General features: G+C 35.0%; 2 protein-coding genes across 4 annotated transcripts in view; one reads left to right on the top strand and one right to left on the bottom strand.

Annotated features, from left to right (window-relative positions):
- The window catches only part of FAB1A (1-phosphatidylinositol-3-phosphate 5-kinase FAB1A), a 28,028-nt gene extending 20,293 nt beyond the window's left edge, over nt 1-7,735 (top strand). For both annotated transcript variants that reach the window (XM_088208204.1, XM_088208203.1), the window contains exons 9-13: nt 3,677-3,800; nt 3,880-4,050; nt 4,565-6,109; nt 6,529-6,795; nt 7,076-7,735. In XM_088208204.1, the coding sequence (XP_088064330.1) occupies nt 3,677-3,800; nt 3,880-4,050; nt 4,565-6,109; nt 6,529-6,795; nt 7,076-7,402 (2,434 nt within the window). In that variant the 3' untranslated portion in view covers nt 7,403-7,735. The remainder of the gene's footprint in view (nt 1-3,676; nt 3,801-3,879; nt 4,051-4,564; nt 6,110-6,528; nt 6,796-7,075) is intronic.
- Nucleotides 7,736-10,266: 2,531 nt separating this feature from the next.
- LOC110812042 (sec34-like family protein) overlaps nt 10,267-26,412 on the bottom strand; it is a 40,838-nt gene continuing 24,692 nt past the window's right edge. The window contains exons 24-26 of one of the 2 annotated variants that reach the window (XM_088208393.1): nt 20,664-20,764; nt 10,608-10,733; nt 10,267-10,501 (exon numbers count right to left, since the gene is read on the bottom strand). In XM_088208393.1, the coding sequence (XP_088064519.1) occupies nt 10,414-10,501; nt 10,608-10,733; nt 20,664-20,764 (315 nt within the window). In that variant the 3' untranslated portion in view covers nt 10,267-10,413. Of the gene's footprint in view, nt 10,734-20,663; nt 20,765-26,412 lie in introns of both variants that reach the window. The other variant, XM_088208394.1, reaches the window with a different exon arrangement.

The raw sequence follows: 26,412 nt of genomic DNA, 5'->3' as shown, positions 1-26,412 counted from the left end.
AGATTTTTTGCTCCTGCTACTATGAAAATTTGGTGTGACAATCAATCGACTATTAGCATGGTCAAGAATCCTGTGCACCATGAAGGAATTAAATATGTCGAGATCGACCAACACTTCATCAGAGAGAAAATTGAAAGTCAGAATGTGTCACTACTATACATCCCAACCTGTCAACAAACAACAGACATATTCACAAGAGTACTACCAAAAAAGGAGTTCAATAAACTTGTATCCAATGTAGGATTACTCAACATTCATGTAATCTAGATTGAAGGAGAGTGTAGAATGTATATATATTTACATATATAGATATATAAGGGATGTTCACATCCCACAATTGATATTTTTGAGTAAAATTCTCCCCCTGAATATTAAGAGTGGGATAAAATGATTGGTTTTCAAAAAATGTGACATCCATAGTATTATAGAATCGACGGGTAGTTGGATAAAAACATTTGTAACCTTTCTGATTAGAGGAATAGCCAACAAAAATACATTTAAGGGCTTTTGGGTCTAGTTTTTCCCTGAGATGGGTATGAATGAGTACATAACCAGAGCAGCCAAAGACTTTAAATTGGATTGTGTGTAATATGTGAGAGTTTGGGAAGGCTTAAATAAGGGAATCATAGGGTGTTCTGAATTTAAGAATACGGGAGGGCATCCTATTGATCAGGTAGGTAGTAGTGAGAATAGCCTCTCTCCAAATTTTCCCAAAGAAATTTAGGAACATTTGTGGTAAACATAAGTGATCGAGACACTTCAAGAATATATCTATTTTTTTTTTGGCTACACCATTTTATTGTGGGGTGTACACACAAGAACTTTGATGGACAATGCCTTGATCAGTGAGGTATTTTTCCAGGTTGGACTCAAAGTATTCACATGCATTGTCAGTTTTCAACACTTGTATTGTTGTCTGAAATTGGGTTTGAATCATAATATTGAATTTCTGAAAGATTTGGCCAACTTCAGATTTTTTTTATAAGGAAGACTCAGGTTATTCTAATGTGATCATCAATGAAGGAGACAAACCATTTTGTACCAATAATATTTTTTACCCGTGTTGGTCTCCATACATTACTATGGATTAATGCAAAAGGTTTTGAAGGTTTATATGTAACAATGAGATATGAATTGCGAGTATGTTTAGAAAACTGATATACTTCACACTGAAATGAACTCGGATTTTTATTTCTGAATAAAGCTGAAAATAGTTGTTTCAAGTACATAAAGTTTGGGTATTCTAATCTATAATGCCATAACATAATAGAGTGGTTAATATTAGAACATCCTACAGAAACTGAATTAGCACATACTGCACTCGAAGTTTGTCCATTTGAAAGAGAAGTTGTGACTGGCAGAAGGTATAGTCCTAATTCCTTCCTAGCACTGCCAATCATCTTCCCTGATACCAATTTCTGAAAAATACAGAAATCGTTGTCAAATTTAACTACACAATTCAAGTCTTTACACAATTTGCTTACAGATAACAGATTGTAATCCAAATTGGTCACATAGAGGACGGAATGTAGTATCAAACACGGTGATATATAGGCTGAACCAACTCTTGCCACCATAAAATTTGTTCCATTAGCAATCTTAATGGAGGATACTTCCTTACATTCATTGTCTTGACGAAGGAGTGAAATATTTCCAGTCATATGATCGGATACCCCTAAATCAACAATCCACACTTGTCTTTTTGTGGATAGGCAGATAAACTAAGTAAGAAATTACCTCTTTGAGCATCGGAAGCATTACCAAGAAGACTCTTCTGTGAAAACATTTGCAAGAGAGCCTCCATCTGAGTTGGACTGAAGGGAGCATTTTCGATGGGTGTAGGAACAGAGGATGATTCCTCATTAATCACCAAATTTCCATGATGTGTCTCTATTTTCAAGTTTTTCTTCTCACTAAGGGTACAATGCAACTTCCAGCATTTATCACAAATATGATTGGATTTTTTACAAAATTCACACCACGGTCTACCTTTTCTTCCTTAAGTTTCAGAAGCACGATTGTTGAGGGCAGAGGCAGTCTCGGAAGCGTGAGCACCAAACTAGGATTCGCCCAACAGGGCTTTCTTCTGGGCAGAAAGAGCCGAACCAGTCTCTGCTGAGTTCGGGCCAAAGAGAGACTCACCCATAATGATTTTCTTCTTGCTCTCTTCACAACAGATTTCTAAAAACGCTTCTTTGAGTCTTGGCAACGGTTTGGTGCCCATAACGCATCCACGGACTTCATCCAAATTCTTATTGAGACCCATTAAGAATTTGAAGATTCGTTTGCATTCAGTGATGGGTTTGAACATTTTTGCGTCATTGGGGCAACTCCACTAGTGTTCTTCAAAGACATCGAGCTGTTGCCAGTTGCGGGTGAGAGCGTTGTAGTACTGAGTTACGGAATGCTCCCCCTGTCGCAGGTCGGGAAGATGAGTCTCTATTTTGAAGATTGCTGATGTGTTATCACGGTTGGAGTAGAATTTGCGTGCGGCAACCCAAATGTTATGCGTGGTTTCATGCAACAAAAATTTTTCTCCAATCTCATTTGTCATGGAGTTTACCAGCCATGACATAACAATATTATTTTTGACTTTTCACGCACGAGCTCCGGGTCATTGGCTGGAGGTGAAACGAGTTCTCCAGTGAGGTATTCTTCTCTGCCCTTTCCTTGGATGAACATCAAGACAAATGATGACCATTGGAGATAGTTGCTTCCATTCAGCCTGTGTCCAGTGATGAATGAGGGTGTTTGATCAATGAGTGAGTGGTTGACCGGCATGGGAAGGTAGGAACTTGAAAGAACTTCGGATGGAGAAGAGGTCTACTCATCCGTGGCCATTTGGCGTGATTTGGATGACAATTTTGGATAAGGATTGCTCTGATACCATGAAGAAATTAGGAAGAAAAATTTGAACAAAGTGAAGAAGAGAATTCCTTTCACTATTTTCCTTAATTTTCTCGGGTACAAGTAGTGCTATTATATAAGCACTGGCTTTAACAAAAAGAGGTTACAAAATATTCTAACAAGTGGAAGAGGGGAAAAATTGGTTGTTAAGATGGAGGACATACCTAGCTGTCATAACAACCAAAAAAGAAAAAAAATTAGAAAAGACTAAGTTACTCCTTATATATCTATATATGTAAATATATATACATTCTACATTGGAGAAAGGAACTCCCTTTTGATAGAAAGGAAATATCAATGCCATCTTAGATATATGGTTACATGCTGGATACTTTGGGGAAAATGGAAATATTTTATAGATTAGGAGCTCCTTTTGCAGATCTGACCCTCTTCTAAGTAGTAATTCTGTGTTGATGATCCTCTGAAAAACTTTTTGTGGTTTACACTCCCTTATGCCTTGTGAAAAAATGTTTTTTGATATCAAGAAGTAAAAGTTATTTTTTGATCTTTTTTTTATAAAATATTTATTATTAACAAAAGCCTTTTTTTTTTTAAATATCTACTAGTATTTAGTACTTTGCTGTGTACTCCAGTTGATACCGCTTGCTGGTTCGTGTGCATCCTGGTACCAACTTGATTGAGCACTTCAGAACAAAGCAATATATTTTTTAACACTTTTTTGCTTGAGTTTGTGGAGTGCTAAAGGTCTTAAATTGCAGCACAGGACAATCTAATCCTACTTTTTTCCCCTTCTATTTCATAACTGCAGTTTTGGGAGCATGGTTGCTTGCTTTCGATATGCTTCAATTGATGTTCATTCAGTTTATCTTCCACCACCAAAACTTGAATTCAACTATGATCATCAGGAATGGATACAGAAAGAAGTAACTGAGGTACAATTACATATCCTCATTTCATTCCTGTCAGCTGCTTTATATTTTATTTTTGCTTATAATTGGTGTTTTCTAATAGGTCCATGACAGAGCCAAAGTCCTCTTTACAGAAGTACATAATGCTCTGCAGCAGATTTCAGAAAAAACATTAGGTTCAAGGTCACAGGACATTGGCACAAAAGCTGCTGATCTAAGACTTCACATTTCAGAACTGGAAGCCATGCTAGAAAAGGACAAAGAAGAATTTGAGGTAGTTGTTGGAAATTCATTTACTACTGGTTAACCACTTTGACAAGAAAGAATATTGGAAGCCAATCACTGCAAGAGTTAGAAGTCTATGTTTGGAACAAATGAACAAATTTTATGGAATTCATTTGGAAATCCACATGTTGTTTAACTGCAGACGAGCAAAAATCTTATCTAAGATAATAAAAATTGGCCTATTAGAGAATTTAATTGGTACTAAAACAATGCATTTCAAATTCTATTAATTTTCCACTTAAAATCAAGTTTTATCTGTTTTCAAATAGGCTTTTTTGTTGTCTCCTAGTTGAATGAAGTTAGATTCAAAACGAATTTTCATGAAAGTTATTGTTTTGTTCTGAACATAGCCTAGACATTTATTCCAATATGTGATACATAGAATGTGACCATGTTGTCCCATCATATAAGTTAGAACTCAGTACAGAAGGCATCTCCTCTTCCTTAATAGAAGTTTTATGCTGTGGTTATTTTTGTTACTGATTGATACTGACATACCTTAGGAATCTATTCGACAAACTTTAAATCGGGAAGTGAAGGTTAGGCAACCTTCAATTGATATTCTTGAGATCAATAAACTGAGGAGGCAGATTCTCTTCCATTCTTATGTTTGGGACCAACGTCTCATACATGCAGCGGGTTTAATTTACACAAAGCTCCAGGAAGGTTTGAGCAATTCCATCCCAAAGCTTAAAGGATCTGTCAGTTCCATGGAGAAGCTTGTTGATACAAATATCAACTCCAAGCCGAGTAAAGGTTTCAGTAGTTGTGATTCCTTTCTTCAGGAGGCTAGGCCAGATCCAGACCTTAATCAAGGAAGAAATATTTGTGACGTCAATGAATCAATTAAAGTTCCTGCCGAAAAGGATGACCAGGAATTGAATCATAGGAAGGAGGCTGAGCTTGGTCTTTCACCTGCTACAAATAGCAATGATAAATTTGATACTCTGGAATCTGGAAAAGTTGTAAGAAGAGCTCTATCGGAGGGTGAATTTCCAGTTTTGTCTAATTTATCTGATACTCTTGATGCAGCATGGACTGGTGAAAGTCATCCAGCAAACTTAACAGCTAGAGAGAATGGCTACTCTCCTTCTGATTCAATGCCACTGGAGACACCGAGTGTGGTAAATTCTGTAAAAGCAAATCTAGAGCTGGAGCATTGTACAATTGACCAAGGTGGAACTGAGGTGGCTTCTTCTTCCACATCTGTTTCATCTAACAAGGGGCCTGACGATCCAGAAAACTCGACGAGGATGGCTATACCTTTTTCAAATTTCACCACTTCATTCAGCAGAAATTCTTTATTCAGTGCTCAAAAGCTGGGTATTAGTGAGTATAATCCGGTTTATGTTCCATCATTTAGGGAGTTGGAACAGCAAAGTGGAGCTCGGCTTCTTCTGCCTGTTGGGGTTGATGACACCATCGTGCCTGTTTATGATGATGAACCAACAAGTATTATAGCCTATGCACTAATCTCATCAGATTATTATGTCCAGATGTCTGAGTCCGAGAAGCCAAAAGATGCTGTTGATTCTGCAGCTTCATTATCACTTCTTGATTCGGTGAATCTACTCTCACTTAATTCTTTTGATGATGCATCTTCTGATACATATAGAAGTCTTGGCTCGTCAGATGAGACCATCTTATCTACATCTGGGTCCCGTGGTTCCCAGGTTTTAGACCCACTGTTATATACAAAAGATTTGCATGCAAGAGTTTCTTTTACTGATGATTGCCCTCTTGGAAAGGTAAAGTATACAGTTACTTGTTACTATGCCAAGCGATTTGAGGCCTTAAGGAGGATCTGTTGCCCTTCTGAGTTAGATTTCATTCGCTCTCTTAGTCGTTGTAAGAAATGGGGTGCCCAGGGTGGCAAGAGCAATGTATTCTTTGCAAAAACTTTGGATGATCGATTTATCATCAAGCAAGTAACCAAGACAGAGCTGGAGTCTTTTATCAAGTTTGGTCCAGCTTATTTCAAGTATTTGTCTGAATCAATTAGTACTAAAAGCCCTACTTGCCTTGCAAAGATCTTGGGTATCTATCAGGTATGTTTACTTTTTTCCATCATGGGAGAGCTTACCTTGTCATTCACTAATAATCTGATACTTGCATAATCAATTCAAACACTGGTCCATGTTATTCTGAAGCCCTCTGTCATAAAGTGATGTGGCCATTTTTCCTTTTTTCCAAGCACACTTGGAGCTTGGAGTTTTTTCACTTATTTATGCTACAAGTTTACCATGTGCAGTGTTAGATGGCTCTTTTGATATGATTATTTATCTATTTATAGTGCTGTTGTTTATAATTTAGTGTCACTAATTGAGAATATTTACTGTTTTTGTTAATTATATGTGGTCCCAAAATTCGATTCCAAACAACTGCCAGGTCATGTCATATCTTATTGTTTGAAACATAGCTATCAGGTAGTAGTTTGGTTTATGCTTTTGTTGGTATTGTCTTGAAGGTTTCATCGAAGCACCTCAAAGGAGGGAAGGAATCGAAAATGGATGTTTTGGTAATGGAGAATCTTCTATTTAAGCGTAATGTTACAAGACTTTATGACCTTAAAGGCTCTTCTCGGTCAAGGTATAATCCAGATACAAGTGGAAGCAATAAGGTTCTGCTGGATCAGAATTTGATTGAAGCCATGCCAACTTCCCCAATATTTGTGGGAAACAAGGCAAAGAGGTTGCTGGAGAGAGCTGTCTGGAATGACACCTCATTTCTTGCTGTAAGTTAAAATTGGTTGGCAAGTATGGTTTTTGTGCACCTTCACTTGGACATTTGTTAATTTCTGCTTCTTTATTCTACAATTATTTGAGCTTTGAGAATGAAATCTAATAATATATTTGTGATGGGGCTTCTTTTCTGGTAATAAAGACTCTGCAATGGGAAACTGATTTCCTCCATAACGATGTTCTTATTGGTGATACTGCTCTACTGCAGGAGGGGGCTTGATATGTCCTTCTCTTGCTTATCATGTTTCTGATTTCTTTACTTCGTTGCTGCAGTCTATTGATGTGATGGACTACTCATTACTTGTTGGTGTGGATGAGGAAAAGCATGAACTGGTTCTTGGCATCATTGATTTTATGAGGCAATATACATGGGACAAGCATCTTGAAACATGGGTAAAAACATCAGGCATCCTCGGCGGGCCTAAGAATGCATCTCCAACCGTGATTTCACCCCAGCAATACAAGAAACGTTTTAGAAAAGCAATGACCGCTTACTTTCTTATGGTGCCAGACCAGTGGTCTCCTCCAATAATCGTTCCCAGTGGATCACAGTCGGATGTGCATGAAGAAAACTCTCAAGGTGGTAATACTTTTGATTGATGTGAAACCTTTTCACTGTAAATTTTGAAAATGTAAGTTCTATGGCAATTTTCCCTGCCTTTTCTGTCTTCCACTCCCCCTCCAACACCTTTCTATTCTTCGCGTAACCTGTGGATGGTTGCTTTTGACACACATATGTTCATTTTTTTTGTCATAAGATGGAAAGGGTTCTTCAAATGGCAACAAATTCTTTTCATGAAGTATATAGTGTATGTAAGATATTATTTGTTAGTTTTACGTATCCTTTTTCCTTTGCAATCTCAGCCCTTGTAATCATATTGTATTGAATCGGGAATTTGGTATTTTCTGGTAAAGCAAATTTTGATGTTGTAATTGTTGTTTCTTTCGGGCTGTAAGTGTTGATCTGATTGATAAGGATCTTTTTTTTTTTTTTTTTTTTTTTTGTTTCCAAGGAACTTTTTTTATTCGGAATGGATGAGTTTTTCTCTCAAGTTCTTTAGTGTCAGGAAAATGTTTTCCGGAATTAGTACAAAAAAATGAGTTGGATAACTTAGATTTCAAGAGTAAATTTATACCCTTAAAATACCCTTAGAAAACTACCCCTTGGCTAAAATGGGTAAGAGGTTTCTGTGAAATTTCACTTTGGTCTGATAAGTCTTTAAATTTCTTTTGGAATTTAAGCAAACACTACTTTGAATTTTGTTCAAATGAATTCTTCACTTGATGGTAATCCAAACGGTCATTAGTTGCTTGCAACATAATTGTTAATATGGCTACTTGTATTAGGTCAATTTTAAGTGTTACCATTGCAGTGGTATCTATATAAATGATTATGCTGGGAAAGTATACTTAAAACAATCCCTAGAGAACCCTAAACCTTAGAATCTGCACTCACTATTTTTCTTCCCTTTCAGTCTGTCCAATTTCCTCATACCTTTTTAACCTACATGGCTTCCCTTCTTTAACTTATTAAGAACAGTAAAAAAATCAATCTAATATCTGCGTGAACCAGCTCACCTAAATCGCTACCACAAACCCAAACCCGTTAGTTTCTAAAATCTTGTAGTGATTATATAGTTAAAATTTTTTCTATATAAAAATGTGTCTAAAAAATATTTATAAATTTATATAAAACTTCCTCTAATTTTGGAAAGTAACTTTAATGAGAAAATAAGAAAATATTTTGTGAAACAAAAAGATTGACACATCTGATTCTCAGAAACTGAGTGTTCTCTCTTTTGAGAAGAGCTGCTGGTACAACTATGGCCTACAAGAGCTTGAGTCTAATATTTGTAGAAATAAAAACTTATAGAAGTTCAAAATAGATGTCTAGAAAAAAAAAATTATAAAAATTGAATGGGAAAAGGACCAAACTACAAAAGATTTATCATGAGAAATTCAAAATATAAAAAGAAAAAATAAGTGCGGAAATGATAATTTGGTATATGTAACTGAATAGTCAATTTACTATTTTAAAAAAGTAAATGGAAGAGAAATTTTTTGAAGAAAAAAAAAAAAAACAGTTCAAAGTTTAAAAAATTTATTAATTAAAAATATTTCTGTTTGAAAAATTAAATAAACGGCTACAAATACAAATTAATCATTAACTCGCATTCATTTCAAGTAAAAAAATTTTAACTACTAATGTAAACCGTAGTAATTAATTTGCATTTTCCATAATAAATTTTATTGAAATATTTTTAAAAATTTATCAAAACTTGTATTAAATAACAGATATTCGTGGTAAATAAAAATCTATTTCATATTTAAAATATTAAATTCAGATGGTTCAGTTTACAAATTGTGATCTCCCCAACCCTTTTTCCTTACCCTTATAAGTTTTTTTATTAAACAACTTCATTAAAAGCAAGCTGCCTCCATCAAACATGGCATCCAAAGATGTGAAGTTGAAGCTGAAGCATAAGAAGGAGTTGTACATGAAGAAGCATAAGTAGAAGAGCAGAAGAAATGTTTATTTGACATAATTTTTACTTTTGCTGTCAATAAATACAAATTCGAAAAAATATTAAAAAATATAAATACACTGCAAAAATAAAAAGTTCAACAAATACACTAAAAAATATAATTGTTTTTAGATCAAAGCAGAGGTTACTTTCTAGACTTTAATAAAAATAAAATTAGAAGTTAGAAGTAAATACGTTCAAAAAATGATTTATACTGTAAAAATTTAAATAAACATATTAATTAATTAGCAAATTTAAAATTTTAAAATAAAAATATATTAATTTATTAATAATAATTTTATATTTGTATTATAAACTATTCAACTCAAATTTATCTTAAAATCAAACAATAATAATAATTTAAAATCAATACTTAATAAATAAACTAATTAAATTAAAATAAATATTGGAAATAATTTAAATTATTACATTACTTAAACAATATTATTATTTAAATAATTAAAGTAATCATTTTTATATTATATATATTTTATAATTTTGATATTTATTATTAATTTTATAACATAATTAATTAAATAAAATACAATATTAGAGCATTTTATAATAAATTTTACTAAATATTATGTTATTTCTTCTTTTAAAAGCTATATTTTCTTCTGAAAAATATCTTTTAGAAACTTTTTAACGGTTAACAATACAAATAATAGCTGCGTTAAACATACCCAGAAGCTAATAAACAAGCAAACGATTTGTTAATTTTCTCCTCCACATGCTTTCATCACTTGCTACTGCCATGAGTTTCATAACAGGACAATTCTTACACGCAGTGAGTAATCTTTATGACAGCACTGAGATTTAGAATTTATTTATATTAACAATAATTTTTTTGTTTATTTTGAAAAAAGAAAAACTAATTCATTTATTTAATGGGCACCCTTAAATATATCTATATACTAATTACATATAAACAACGATATATAAGTTCTAAATATGCTTAATTATTATTGTTGTCCAATTTACATTACAATATATTCCAGCTTCCAAAGAATAAATTGATATTGGCTCTGAAATAAATTCAAGCAGAATTTCTCAACATACTGTCTCCTTCTCAATGACCTTGCTCCCTCAGAATTGGCCTATATGACAAAATACTTTCTCTGTTCCCATTATCAAGTTGCTAGTACTCAGGTTCTTCTCTACTGATCTACAACACCTTATGAATAACAAATTTTGAAGAGCTAAAAATCCTCTATGTATGGTCAAGATATCAGGGAATTGAAAAGAGAAAGAAACTAGAAACTAGAAACACTTGCACCTACAGGAAATTGTCAAGTTGTGCTTGCAGATCCGGTATAGAAACCATATTAATGATATTTTGTTCTTCAGGTGAGTACTCTGCTTTAAGTATGGACTGTACTTGAGCATGAGCTTCCGCAATGTTTGTCCTACAAAAGTATAAAAGTCATGAGAAATTGTGGAGAAATTGTTTAAATTGATGTGAACATGTGCTATTCACAGGCGCACGTGTGAATTCACATCACGCCTGTGCTATTCACAAACATGCATATGCAAACATGCAGATCTTAAAAACTCTCTGGAAAAACTGGTTTCAACCATCTGAGATGAAGGGGAAAAACTGGGGCAACGGGCTAACGGACCAAATTACTGGCTCATGAACATGTGCTTATTGTGCACCACCCACTCATTACCTAACCTAGATGATTAAAATACAATCGGGAAAAGGGTGGGAAATTTGCAAACCACTGTTGTATTTAGGGAAGACTTGCAAGTTCAATCCCAGTAATGCAGTGAAGGAGAAAGATATTTGAGTAAAAAAAAAATTAGAAGTAAAAGAGGGCAGCAGAGTCAAATTCAGCTTGATGATTTCCAGCTTATCTCCTATTTGACTCTAGCTCACCTCCCTTCCAAAGTCATGCTGCTTCTAATGACTTAAAGGAAACATTTGAAAAATCCACTTGATCATTTATGTGATAACTATCGCAAGGATTAAAGTTCTCTTTATATGAAAATATTTTTGGTTTCATTTCCTAAATTCATAAAAATATAAATGGTTGCATGTTTGCGAAGTAACACAGAAGATGATAGTAAAAATGAAGATTATAGGGTTGGATACCAAATTCGTATCCCCCTAAAAATAGGATATAAAATACAGTTTTAAAAGGTTTGGGAAACTTTCCTCTATTTATTTCTTCTTCTAGATTTTCTCCTAATATTCTGCATATTTCTTCTAGATTCTTTCCTAATATTTCTGTGTATTTCTTCTCCTAGATTTTCTCTTAATATTTCTGCACCCCTCAAGCTAGGCATGAATGTTGATCATGCTAAGCTTGCAGCTCAATTTCTCAAAGTTCTTTCTTGGCAAGGCCTTAGTCACTATATCCGTGGTTTGTTGGTGGACCGAAATATATACCACATTGATTATCCCTTGTTCTATCTTCCTCTTTGTGAAATTTCAATCTACCTCGACTTGTGTAGTTTGATCATGATAACCGGATTCTTTAAAATACTGAATGCAGACAGATTGTTATACAACCCCTTTATGGGAGTGGAATTCTCAATTTATAACTCCTTTAGACACATGCCACATTCCTTTGCCATCGTAGTGCCGAAGCCCTGAATTCTGCCTCAGGGCTGCTTCAAGCTACAACCAGTTATTTCTTGCTCTGGCATGTTTCTAAATTTTCCCACATATGAGCAGTATAAAAAAGTTGATGTTTTGTCTCTGCCAGTCAGCATCAGCGAATATCTCTACATCTCTTTCAGTGATTTCTCTAGTCTCATTTTTAAGTATCATAGAATTCGATTCACAGCTCTTAAATATTTTTTAGTGGGTTATTCATGAAATAACTTACAACATTTACTACAAATCTGATATCTGACCTAGTGTATAAGAGATATATAAGCTTTCCAACTAGTTTATAATATTGTCTCTTGTTTGACTTTTCCCATATGCTCTGGATTTGATATTTGGTTCTGTTGGGGTTTCTGCTGGTTTATACCCATTTATGCTCCGGATTTTATATTTGGCTTTATTGGGGTTACTGCTGGTTTATACCCACTTATTCCTCCTGTTTCCTTCAGCAAATTAATTACATACTTTCTTTGTGATATAGTGATTCCTTTTTGGATCTTGCAACTTCCATCCAAGGAAATATTTCAAATTCCCAAGGTCTTTGGTCTTGAATTCTGAGGCAAACATTATCTTGAGTTCTAAGATTTTTTCTTCGTCATTTCCGGTTAACACTATGTCATCCATATACACAATAAGACAACAATTTTCCCTGTATGGGAGTGCTTCAAAGACAATGTGTGATTCGTTTGACATTGTGTGTATCCACACAATTTCACTTTTTCATTAAATTTGTCAAACCACGCTTTAGGAAATTACTTCAATCCATAAAGGGCTTTTTTTCAACTTACTGACTATATTCATATTATCCTGTGTCTCAAAACCTGCAGAGATATCCATGTAGACTTCCTTTATAAGTTCCCATTTAAGAAAGCATTTCCACGTCAAGTTGGTAAAGTGGTCAATCAGGATTTGTTGCAAATGATAACAATACTTGGATTGTAATTAACTTCGCAACAGGGATAAATATTTCTTGGTAGTCAATACCAATATGATTGTAAGAACCCTTTAGCAATTAACCAAGCTTTTAACCTATCAATTCTCCCGTCGACTTTATACTTCATAGTGAAGACCTACTTACAACTTACTTTCTGTTTTACTTCTGGTGGTAATTTTATGAATTCTGTTTTACTTCTGGTGGTAATTTTATGAATTCCCATGTACCCATTTTTCTTCAAGGCTATCATTTCTTCCAACACAGCTATCTTCCAACCTGGAATACTCATAACTTCCTGAATTGTTTTGGGGAACACGAGTATTATTTAGACTTGTAAAAAATGCTTGAAATTAAGGTTATAACCTTGTATATAATACAGTAATTGCACAAAGGATGGTCTGTACAAGATCTTACTCCTTTTCTTAGTGCGATTGAACAATCATCTCTCTAGTTGCATAACTTTTAGTGAGGTCAGGTTACGTGTTGGACCTTCATTCGGAGTTGATACTTAGCTATGCTCAGGTGTTGGACGTTGTTGCTCTACCTCCTCTCCCAATTTCCTTCTAGAGTGAATGGTAATCTCCACGTTCTTGGCTTGTTCTGGGTTTTGAGTAAACAGGTTCTCTTGGGAATCCTCCTGGGTAGACTCAGATTCTAGAATTTGTGATCCATGTCCTAGAATTGGTTCATATAATGAAATAAAGTTTTATTGGGTAGGCAATAATTCAATAGTTTGGTAATCTTCCCTGTTTAATCCAAAATTTGGGATTTTTCTTGATTCCTCTCTTCCTGAATTTCAAATTTGAGATAAAATGGTTGTTGCTCAAAGAAATTAACATCCATAGAGGTATAAAATCGTCAAGTTGTAGGGACATTTGTATCCCATTTGGTTTGGGGTATACCTTATAAATATGCACTTTACTAATCCTGGGTCCAATTTGCCATGGTGTTGCGAGTGAACGTAAAAAAATGCGTGTGCATCCAAAACTTTTTAGTGGGTTTGATGAAATGGTTCTGTTATGTGGTTAGGTTGTGAATAATTTTTGAGTTGGATTCATAAATTTTAATATTCGAAAAGACATTTTATTGATGAGATAAGTAGCAATGAGTACAACTTCTTCTAGAAGTGGTTTGGCACGTTGATTGAAACATGGCTACCCCAAGGATATGACAATTCTTTTTTTCAGCTATGTTATTTTATTGAGGTGTATCAACTCATGATCTCTGATGTATAATCCCTTGGTTTTCTAGGTAGCTTTTAAGGGTTAGTTTGAAGTATTCCTTGGAACTATCAGTTTTAAAAATTTGAATCTGTGTAAAATTGGGTTTGATTGTTTATTGGACTCTTGACATATTTTCCCAACTTCAGGCTTTTCTCTCATCAGGTAAACCTAGGTAATTCTGCTATGATCATCTATAAATGGAACAAATCATTTAGCATTGATAATATCTTTTTTATTCTTGATGGTTTCTATACATCACTATGGATCAAAGAGAATGGACTGGATTCTTTATAAAGCTAAATTCTTTAGAACTTTTATTAAATAATGAAACGTAAAGGGTTAGGAAAGAAAAATACTGAATAATTCTTGTTCTATTATTGAAATGAGAAGTAGGGATATATATATATATATATATGTGGACAGATTCATATATGGTAATCAACATAAATTACCCTTCTATAATATTCTAACACTCCCCCTCAAGTTGGAACATAAATATTAATTATGTCCAACTTGTTACGAAAATATTCAATCCGTATTCCATTCAAAGGCTTTGTAAATATATCAAGTTGTTCTCTTGTTTTTACTAACCAGTAGATATTAAATTTTCTTGAATTTTCTCTCGAATGAAGTGACAATCAACCTCAATATGTTTAGTTCTCTCATGATATACAGGATTTGAGACAATATGAAGCGCAACCTGATTATCGCACCAGAGTTTTGCAAGAGATGTGGGCTTCAAACTCACTTCATCTAACAGATGATGTATCCATAAGATTTCGCATGTGGACTGGGTCATAACTCTATATTCGAACTCTGCACTTGAAATAGATACAATTGTTTGCTTCTCACTTTTCCATGATACGAGATTCCTATCAATAAAAACACAGTAACCCGTAGACCTCCTATCAATCTTAAATCCAGCCCAATCAACACCTGTAAAACAGTTAATGTGAATATGTTTCTGATTTCGAAATACTATGTCGAGCCCCAGAGCACCTTTTAAGTAGCACAAAATTTGTTCTAAAACCTCCTAATGTTTAACTGTAGGTGCCGATATAAATTGAGTAACAACACTGACAGGGTATGTAATACCCGAACGAGTCATAGTAAGGGAATTCAATTTCCCAACAAGTCGTCTGTATTTCTTTGAGTCATCAAGGGAATCACCATCATCTTTAGTAAGATGTACATTTGGTACCATTGATGTACTGCATGACTTAACTCCCAATTTTCCTGTTTCTACAAGTAGATCAAGTACATACTTTCTCTGAGATAACAGAATCCCTTCCTTACTTTTTGTTACTTCAACCCCCAAAAAGTATTTTACCTGTTCCAAGTCTTTGGTATTGAACTTGATATGTAAGAATGACTTGAATGAGGATATTCCTGCATGGTCATCTCCTGTAATCACAATATCATCAACATAAACAACAAGAAGTATAATTCCAATTGTTGATTGTCTATATAAGACTGAATGATCACATTTGCTCTTCTTCAATCTGAACTTACATACTATCTCACTAAACTTATCATACCACGCACGGAGACTCTGCTTCAGACCATACAAATATTTGTTTAAATGACAGACTTTTCTGTACTCCCCCTGAGTAATAAACCTATATGTTTGCTCCATATATACTTTTTCTAAGAGATCACAATGAAAAAAATGCATTTTTAATATCCAACTGGTGTAAGGTCCAATCTTGGGAGCCGCAATAGATATGAATAAATGGATAGAGGAAAGTTTGACCATTAGAGAGAATGTATTAGAATAATCCACTCCATAAGCTCACACAATCTTTCGCTACTAGTTGAACTTTAAGTCTTGCCACAGAACCCTTTGGATTCACTTTAATTGCAAATACCCATTTGCACCCTATAACATTTTTTCCTTTAGGTAAATCTACCAAATCCCAAGTATGATTATCATTAAAAGTATTTATCTCCTTAAGCATAACATTACGCCAACTAGGGTAATTCAAAACCTCATTAACTGTCTTAAATATAGAGATTGAATCTATAAAAACAATTAAAGTACTAGACGAAGGAGACAGATAGTCATATGATATAAAATTAGCAATGGGATAAGTTGGCGTAAGAATGGTGCACTGACGTTTACCTTTACGAACACCAATGGGAAAATCAACGTTCTGTGTGGCAGAATAAGATAACAACAGATTTGGTGCAGCACATGTATCATCAATTTGTTGTCTTCTAAAATAAACACAAACAATTGGTGGTGGTACTTGGGTCAGAAGCACATGAACATTATCATCAACTTACTCAAGTAGAGCTGGAGGCACATCATCTGAAGGAGTACTTTTATTTCTTTACTCAATAAAAACACTTGGTGTGAAGATATAAACGAGCCACTCGTTGTCTGCCTCTGGACTTGTAGACTTGGACGATGAGGAGAAGAACGGTACATATTTTAAAAAAACTACACAGTTGATACCAAATATTTATTGACATATGAAAAGTAACACCTGTATCCTTTCTGAAGGCAAGAATACCCCAAAAATACACCCTTCAAGGGGCTTTTGGTCCAATTTTATCACAGTAGGTCGCACATCTCGAACATAACAGGTGTTACCAAATATCCTAAATTGCACCGGAAACAAAGACTTGTTTGGAAAAAGGAGACTGTAAAGAACATCCCAATCAAGCACTGTAAATGACATACGATTAATCAAGAAACAAGTTATACAAACAAGACCAACCCAGAATTGCTTAAGGACTTGTGTTTGGAACAAGAGGGTTCGAGCTGTCTCAAGATAATATCTGTTCTTCTTCTCAGCGAACCCGTTTGAGATGGTGTATCAATACACAAGGATTGGTGAAGGATCCCATGTTGAGTCATATAATTCTAAAATGAATAGGACATATATTATTTGGCATTATCACTCCTCAATACATGCACAGAAAGCAAATTCAGCTCGTTTATTGACCCTTAGACCTGCTGGAGTACGATGATGTTTTGCAAACTGACATGACTCATAATCCAGTGAGGATACATCATGAAACTGAGGACATACCTTATTCAACACAGGTAGAGATGAATGTCCCAATTAACAATATGCTTCAAATGAAGAGATAATACTAGAGCAGACAACTTATCGAGGTACTTAAATATCAAGAATGTAAAAACTATCTGACACATTTTCTTCACAAATAATCTGCTTTGTCATAAGATCTTGAAGTACACAATGATTAGGAAAAAATGTAACACAACAATTTAAATATTTAATAAACTTACTTACAGAAATCAAATTGAAGGCAAGTTTAGATAGATTTAAGATAGATGATAGAGTAATAGATGGTGTTAATTTTGTGGTTCCCGAACACACAATATTATATGTCGACCCATCGGTAATAGTTACAGGAAAAAGGTGCTTTGTGTAGTCGAAAACTAGAAAAAATATTAAAATTAACTGTCATGTGATCTGTAACACCAGAATCAATCATTCATCTGTTTGAGGAGGATATAAGACATTTTTTTCTGATTCAGCAAGAGCAAAAAATTTATTTAAACATTCATGATACTTAGGGAATTTAGTATACTCATCAGCTGAAATCATAACAGTTCTCTCAAAAGATGAATTAACAGTAGTAACAACAATATTAGCGGTATGTGTCTTTCGATTGTGATTCTCCAATTTCTTACAGTACCGTTTTATATGCCCTTATTCATGGCAGTCGTAGCAAACAATATTATTATCTATTTCAATTAAGAAATTATAAGAAAAAACCATTCAGAATATTCAAATCACAATAATTAGAGATACTCAGAAAACACTGCAAATATACTAGAAAATCTGAGAATCAGAGTACTTCTTCACGCACGGGGATTAACAATCCTACCAAGACCTCACTGTCAACCACCAGAGGACCTATGCTGCCGTCGGAGAGCAAGGCGCCGCCGCCTGAAACCACCAAACAATCTCCTTTTGGTCAAAAATCACCACAGAACTTCACTGTCGGCCCTAATTTGGAATGGTGCTCGCAGAAACACCCCAAATCACGCCAGAGTAGAGAATCGCTTGCTGTCGCGCGATTTGCTCCGTCGCGCCTTTTCCCTCTTCGGCCTTTTGATTTCGTGCACAGAACCAGTCGACCTAACTCCTCTATTGCTTATATCCTTGAATGGGAACCCAAAACGCACGAGAATGCTCTGCTCCAACAATCCCACCGAACGCAACCTCAAATCGTCGTGTGAACTGCTTCCTTTGCTTCTCTCGCGTGCACCACTGTGTTGGCCGCACTCTGAACAGGCTGAAAATCGGTGGTTGTCTTCCTCCGGCGCCGGAAATGGGTTGTTCAACCATTCTTTTGGTCTGATGCGATTTGACCCCTAAAATCCTAACCCTAACCCTAGCTCTGATACTATGTAAAGGATTAGAAAAGAAAAATACTGAATAATTCTTATTTTATTATTGAAATGAGAAGTAGGGATATATATACGTGTGGACGGATTCATATATGCTAACCAACATAAATTATCCTAATTATTTTCTTACTAATTACGATTACATATTTAGAAAGATAATCATATTATTATATATAGAGAATATTCTAGAATATTCTAACATGAAGGAACAAGCCTTTACAAGTAACTAATTGATGCCCTAATCTATATTACCACAACATGAGTGCACTACCATTATAAGAACTAAAACAGGAAAAATTAGAGGATAGGTACTCTTGAATGTGATTAATGGAGAGGATATAGTCTTGAGTTTACTTTAGTATCGTCAATCATCTTCCTCAAACATTGTTTTTGAAATTCAACCATATTTAAATAAAATTTAGCTATAATTCTCAGTGCTTAGAACTGTTTACTAATTGACAGTAAATTGTAATTTAAATGAGGAACATAGAACCCATTACTTACATTTATGTTTTTGGATAAACATACAATGACTATTCCAACCACCTTTAATAGGGACTTGTTTGTAATTCTAATGTAGATTTGTTTTGGCATGAACTATAGGTTTTGAACAATTTTAAATTACCAGCCATGTAATTTAAAGTTCCAGAGTCAATGATCCATGCATTGGTTGAATTTTGGTTATTAGATGAGGTGTTAGTAAATTTTCCTGAGTGGGAAGCAGATCTATTGCCTATTAATAGATTATTTATTTGGTGATTACTCAATAAATTTCTCAAGTAGTTCATATGCTCTTGACTAAAAACCAATTTCTCATTATGTTGCTTGCTTGGTACTTCAGCTTCCACGGCTAGGTTTCTTCTCAACTCTCTTTCTAGATTTCCTTTTGTTTCTTTTCCTCATTGATTTTAATTTTGTTTCCAATTCGAAGGCTTTCTATGAAACTTCCAACAAATCTCCTTTGTGCAGCCGGACTTTCTACAATGATCGCACCATAACTTTCCCATTTTCTGTTTCGTCTCTTGTTTAGGTGGCCTACTGCTTTGACCAGAAAATGTTGAACTTTCAAGAATCTAAGTATGTGTTGGATTTCCGAGTGTAATTTTCTTTCTGCTACACTTCTGCAAATGCTTTATGAGACTATGACTTGGTTTCAGTCTAAGGATTCTTCATCGGACATCATCTACTTTCTTGTTAAGATCGAGAATAAATTTATACAACCTATTCTTCTTGATGATTCTCCAATACTAAAGACTATCTTCTGGGAAGCGCCAGCATTAGTCTTTATACACATCAAATTGTCGCCAGTTCCTTGTCAAGACATTGAAGTATTGAGTCACCGTCAAGTCACCCTGTTGCAAGTCATGAAGTATGTTTTCTATGGCAAAGAGTTCTAAGGAGATATCTATCTTGGAGTACGTTTCACGAGCTGCGTAATTTCCTTAACTGTCTTGAATAGGAGAAAATTCTCTCCTATTTCATTTGTCATTGAATTGATAAGTCAAGACATTATCATAAAGTCTTAGGCCTTCCAAGTTTGGCACTTTGGGTTGTTTATGGCCAGCGGATCAGCGGCTCCTGTAAAGCGGTCATCTTTTCCCTTTCATCACACCAGCATCTTGACAGATTATCCATTTAACTTGACCATTTAACTTGTGCGTGATGATGGATATCATCAGATTATCCATCTTGTAGTTCCCTATTGGAATAATTTCTGTTGAATGCATAACTTCTAGTTTCTAGGCTTCAAGATGGCCAATCATGTCGTACTTCAAAATTTTGGATATTTTAGGTTAGATAGAACAGAGAACCATGCTCTACTATTATGAAGAAAACTGTAAATTTTATTCCATTATTTTCTTCTATACTATAACATTGTTCATAGGTTGGGTACTAAATCAGTATTCCCCCAAAAATAGGATAGAAAATATATTTTTAAAATGTTTTGGAAACTTTTCTCCATTTAGGATTCTAGTATCAAATCTAGATCCTATTTCTTCTCCTAGATTTTCTCCTAATATTTCTACATATTTCTTCTCCTAAAGTTTCTCCCAATATTTTTACAACGCCCGTATTTTAACGAATAAAACACATGCATATTTGAACTTAAGAACAAAAACTAAAAAATATTTCATGTGTAAAACAGAGCTCAAATTTTGCAGACATTGAACTCACTTTATTGGTCTGAAAAGTATTGTCCGTGTTGACGGGTTCTGCAGATAAAGTTTCATTTTTGCCATCACTACAGGTAACTCTTGCTGGATAGCCAAATTTACCTAGTCAAGAAACATAAACAGAAAAATTAACAAATTTAGCCATAAACTGAACATTTAAGCTCCTAACTTTGATCTTGACCAGTGAATTTGGCACCAAACAGTAACCAACACATTTTGATATCATCTCCCAATACCAGCAATTTATTTCCTGTTATATGACTTTAGCTCGTCCATTTTGTCCTACATTAAATCACACATTACAGTGTTAAATAATTTAAAATTAGCTTTCTATCATTTCTCTTCGCTTCCAATTTTAAGATGATATTTGCATGTGCTTATTTGGTTCTTATAAATAGCTTTAAGTATCTTTCCACATTGGGTAACATAAACAGACAGGGTACTTGTTAAGTTCTTGAAGATGACTCCAAAAAGAATAGACAATAAGCAGCTAATTACTAATTTTTTTAGGTTTTTTTTTTGCAAAAACTAATTTTTTAGGTTTCTAATTTTTATTTAACAAATTTACTCAAGTACCCTCTTGATATTGACTGAAAATTAACGATTTATGCATAATAACATAAACATATGAAATATATGTAAACAAATTATTTTTCCTTAATTTTTTTTCAATAAGATAGTTGCTTATTGTTTAACAATAAGCACTTTATCTTTCAACGAGAGTGATGACCAATTGATTTGGATCCTCAACCCAACAAGGACATTTACGGTTGGGTCCTTCTATAATTATTTGGTCAAGAATGAGCTAATGGCTCTTTCACTCTCTAAACTCTCTCTCTAAACACTCTCTAAATCTTCTGCCTCAAATGGCTCCTTCCAGCAGTTCTTGGCTGACCAAGCGGGTTTTCTACTATGAGCTCATTCGGTATACGCTTACTCAACATTGAGAACAAATCCTTCGACCTGATCTGTGAAGGAAGAAATGTAGAGTGCATGCGAATTTGCAAAAACGGGAGAGGTTTTAGAAGATTGATTTTCCTCGAAAGATATGAGTTTAGATGGTTCCTGAAAGGTCTCGACGAATTTAAGGTGGAGAAGAAAGTTGAGGAATTGGACGAAAAACCTAGTGAAAAGCAATTACGAGTTGTGGCTAACGCATGGAAAGAACAGAAGAGGAGATTTTTTTGTGTTAACGGTCCATTGTGGTCGGAATACGAAGTGGATTTTCTTTCTGCTGGGAGTCCAGTGGAAGGGATGGTGGAAACTGGTGGAATCCGTCAATCATCTGTTTGCAGGAAACCAAAATTGAAAAGTACACTAAGAAAGTGGTTAAAGGGTTTTGGGGCATTAAAAATTTGGGTTGGCATGAATGATTTTGTCCCAAGAGAGTTAAAGAGGTTGGAATCATCAACTAACTACAATGGTGAAAAGAATGAAGAAAAGATGGACAAGGAATTGAATCTGTTATGTCTATGATTGAAAAGGTTGTATCTTGGAATGTTAGGGGCATAAACAACCAATATAAAAGGTTAGTTCCTCGTGGTTGCTTTCGGAAGTAGAATCCATTAGTCGTCTGTTTGCAGGAAACCAAATGAAAATTACACTAAGAAAGTTGTTTAAGGGCTTTGGGGCATTAAAAAATTAGGTTGGCATGCCATCCCTGCTAATTGTATGGCAAGCGGTGTTACTATCTTATGGAATGAAGATTATACTAATTGTGAGAAGCTGGTTAAAGGGGAGAGCTCAATTTCTTGTCTTTTCAAGAATTGTAGAGGTGGTCTTACTTGGGCATTCTTGGGTGTTTACTGTAGGGGTAATAGGGAGGAGAAAGATATTCTTTGGAAAGAACTAGATGTGTGTAGGACGAAATGGGGTAGTAACTGGATTGTTGGTGGTGATTTTAACATGGTCTTGAGGAAGGGGGAACGTAGTCGTACTTGTTCGGCTAGTGAGATTAATGAATTTAAAGATGAGGTGAATAGGCTTGAGTTAATTGATTTTCCTCTATCTGGATGTCAGTGAACTTGGTCTAACTAGAGGAGTAGCTTGAGGATTGTTAGATTTTTGGCGTCAGCTTGCTTCTTGGTTCAATTAGTTGGTATCTTTTAGAAAAATTACCTAGGCCTACTTCTGATCACTTCCCTATCTGTTTGGTTGCCAAAGGAATTAAATGGAGACTTGTCCTTTTTAAAATTGATAATAAGTGGTTGGGGAATGATTGTTTTCAGTCCATGGTTGAAGATAAATAGAAGAGCTACGAGATCAAGGGGTGTGCCAGTTTCAGAATTGTTTCTAAGTTGAGAGAACTGAAGAAGGACATCAAATGTTGGTATAAGATTGAGACGGAGAAGACTGTGGTTAAATCATATTCCATCGTGACTGAGATCACTGATTTAGACTCAAAAGAGGAGAGGTGTGAGCTCAATGATGAGGAGCGCGACAATAGGGCAACTCTAAAGTTTCAAATGGCCTTTTTTTGAAAAATGAGGAAATCACATGTAGACAGAAATCTAGAAAGAGGTGGATTGCTAAAGGTGACCACAATACCAAATACTTTCATAATCTAGCCACCCATAGAAGAGGTTGTAATTTTATTGATGAAATTTAGTGCGAGGATAGAGTGGTTACAGGCAATGAGGAGTTAAGGGAAGCGGCCAGGTAACACTTTCGAAAACTTTATGAGGAGGAGGCCTGCTCTCGACCTACCCTTGATGGCATACAGTTCAAAAAGATCTCCGATGAAAGTTCTATAATGCTAGAGGAGGAATTCTCTGAGGAAGAAGTGGAGGGTTGCTTAAAATCTTATGACGGTAATAAGGCTCTAGGTCCTGATGGTTTCAATATGGAATTCCTCTAAACTTTTTGGTACTTAATGAAGGAAAATGTGATGGGTGTTTTCAAGGATTTCTATAACTTTGAAAAGTTTTTCAAATCCCTAAACTCCACGTTCATATCCCTTATTCCCAAGAAGAGGAACCTTAGAGAGTTCAAAGACTTTAGACCTATCAGTTTAGTGGGGTGTATTTATAAACTGATCGCTAAAATGTTGGCTAAGAGACTTTCTAGGGTGCTCGGTGAGGTGGTTGGAGAGTGTCAACAGACTTTTGTGGAAGGCAGATAGATTTTTGACATCGTGATAGTTGTCAACGAATCTGTGGATGATCTTATTACAAGGGGTTTAGATGGGCTATTGTATAAATGGAACATGGAGAAAGCATATTATCATATTAATTGGACCTTTATGGAATACATGCTGAGAATGTTGAGTTTTGGGAAGAAATGGCAGGGATGGATGAAACATTGTATGTCCACCTCTTCTTTGGCAGTGCTTGTTAATGGTGGACCGTCTAAATTCTTTGGTGCATCTAGGGATTAAGACTGGGTGATCTCTTATCCTCTTTATTATTTATCATTGCCATGAAGGCTCCAAATGACCTTTTAACTTAGTCTGTTGACCTTCAACTTATGAAAGGGGTTGTGGTGGGAAGGAAGGATCATTCAGTCCAGGTATTTCATCTATTCTTTGCATATGATATATTAATTTTTTGCCAACCAGATGTGGGAAATTTGTTGAATTTAAGATGTCTTCTCCTGTGTTTTCAGGTTATTTCCGGTCTAAAAATTAACCTTGACAAATCTGAATCGGCCAGGATTGGTGGGAATGGGGATGCAAATCAACTTGCAAGGGTGTTAGAGTGTAAAGCGGTCAAGTTCCCCATCAAGTACGTGGGTATTCCTTCGGGTGCTAAATATAAAGACATTGCATCATAGGATCCTACACTAGAGTTATTTGAGAAGAGGCTTATCAGTTGGAAACATATCTTCCTTTCAAAGGGTGATAAATACACCTTAATAAAGAGCACAATGGCCAACTTTCCTATTAATTATCTATCTACCCTCACAATTCCCGTGAAATTGGCTAAGAAATTAGAAACAATTCAATGTCACTTCCTCTGAGGTGATGAAGATGAGAAACACAAGTATCATTCGGTAAATTCGGAGAACATAAAAAAACCAAACAGTTTGGGTGGACTTGGTATTAAATCTACGGAAAAAATGAATGATGCCTTCCTCGGCAAATGATTGTGGAAGTACATGAATGAAGATAATAGGTTGTGGAAGCTAGATGGGGTGACCCAAATTCAGCTGGGAGGAGTAGACTTATTGTCCCGCATGGTAGAGGTTTATGGAGGAAAATCTTATCTCACTGGCCTCAGTTCAATCTTTGTGCACAATGGAAACTAGATAGGGGCAATAAGATCAAATTTTGGACTGATGAGTGGTTGGAGATAGGTAGCCTTATGAACTGTTTTTCGAGGATATTTAGTATCACTCAATCCAGAAATATACTTATTGAAGATGTCTGCTAATGGTCAAATGGTAATATAAATTGGTATATAAATGTAGTAAGAAACTTAAATGATTGAGAAATAAGTGACTACGTGGATTGCTAAAGATTTTATCATCACAATAGATCTCTCTAACCTCCGACAAATTTGTTTGGAAATTGGAGAAATCTAAGAAATTTTCTGTTAAATCTTACTACAATTTCTTAATGGAGGATTCATCCATGGGCTGTTGGAATTTTCCTTACAAACAAATATGGAAAATAAAAGTTCCTCTGAGGGTCACTTTTTTGCATGGAAAGCCTGCTGGGAGAATATTTTTACTATTGACAAACTTAAAACTAGAGGACAAATCCTTCTGAATGGGTGTTATATGTGTTTGAAGGCTGAGAAATCCTGCAATCATTTACTGCTTTCATGCTCTATGACTCATGATCTTTGGTGCATGATTTATGGTTTTTTGGGGATCTAATGGGTCATGGCAGGTTCAATTTGTGGAAAAATTTGGGCTTGAGATGGGTTATGTGTAAAAAAAATATTGTAAACATTATTCCATCATTTGTTTTTGGACTGTTCAGAAAGAACGGAATTCTAAAGCTTTTACGGGCAAAGTAAGTATGCTTTATAGTATTAGAGATAGATAAATGCATTCTTTTGGAATCATCTTATTAGGTCATGACATTATCAATTATGAGTATTTTAGGAATGTCATTGATACTCTAACTCTTATGTAAATATTTTGTACATAGGCAGAACCCTTGTTTTGGTACCTTATTAATACAAATATATTGCATACTTTTTATTTCAAAAAAAAATAATAACTATTTGGTCAAGAATGACACGTCGGATAACAAGTTCCCTTTTCGGCAAATCTGGAAAGTGAATGCTACTCTTAAAATTACTTTCTTTGCTTAGGAAGCAAGGTGTGGATATATATTGACCATTGACAAGTTGAAGAGAACGGGAAAGATTACGATTAATGGTTGCTTTCTATTCAAGAGGGGAAAGAGACTTGCGACTATATTTTACCATAGTGTCCTCTAGCATATATTTTACTACGGCCTCCTCTATGAGTTTGGGGATTGGCTGAGTAATGGTGGGTAATATAAGAGAGGAGCTACGGGCATGGAATGGTGTTAATAGTAAAAAAAAAAAAAAAGAATTTGGGTCTCATTCCCCTTGTAGTCCTTTGGATGGCGGAGAAAAAAAGAAATATAAGAGCTTTTGAAGGAGTGGAAAAAGATTTTGATAGGCTTAAAGCTAGATGGGTTCAAACCCTATATTTTTTATCATGGGTCACCCTTTGTACTCTAGAAAGGGTGCAAGAAACCTTATCAATATCCTAATTGACATGTAAATATTTTTTATACACACGTTGGCACTCCTTTGGTGCTTGTAATGAGA

This window comes from Carica papaya, chromosome 7 (genome assembly GCF_054855325.1).
Source record: "Carica papaya isolate Zhongbai chromosome 7, ASM5485532v1, whole genome shotgun sequence".
Lineage (NCBI taxonomy): Eukaryota > Viridiplantae > Streptophyta > Magnoliopsida > Brassicales > Caricaceae > Carica > Carica papaya.
This window is presented reverse-complemented; position numbering and strand designations above follow the sequence as displayed.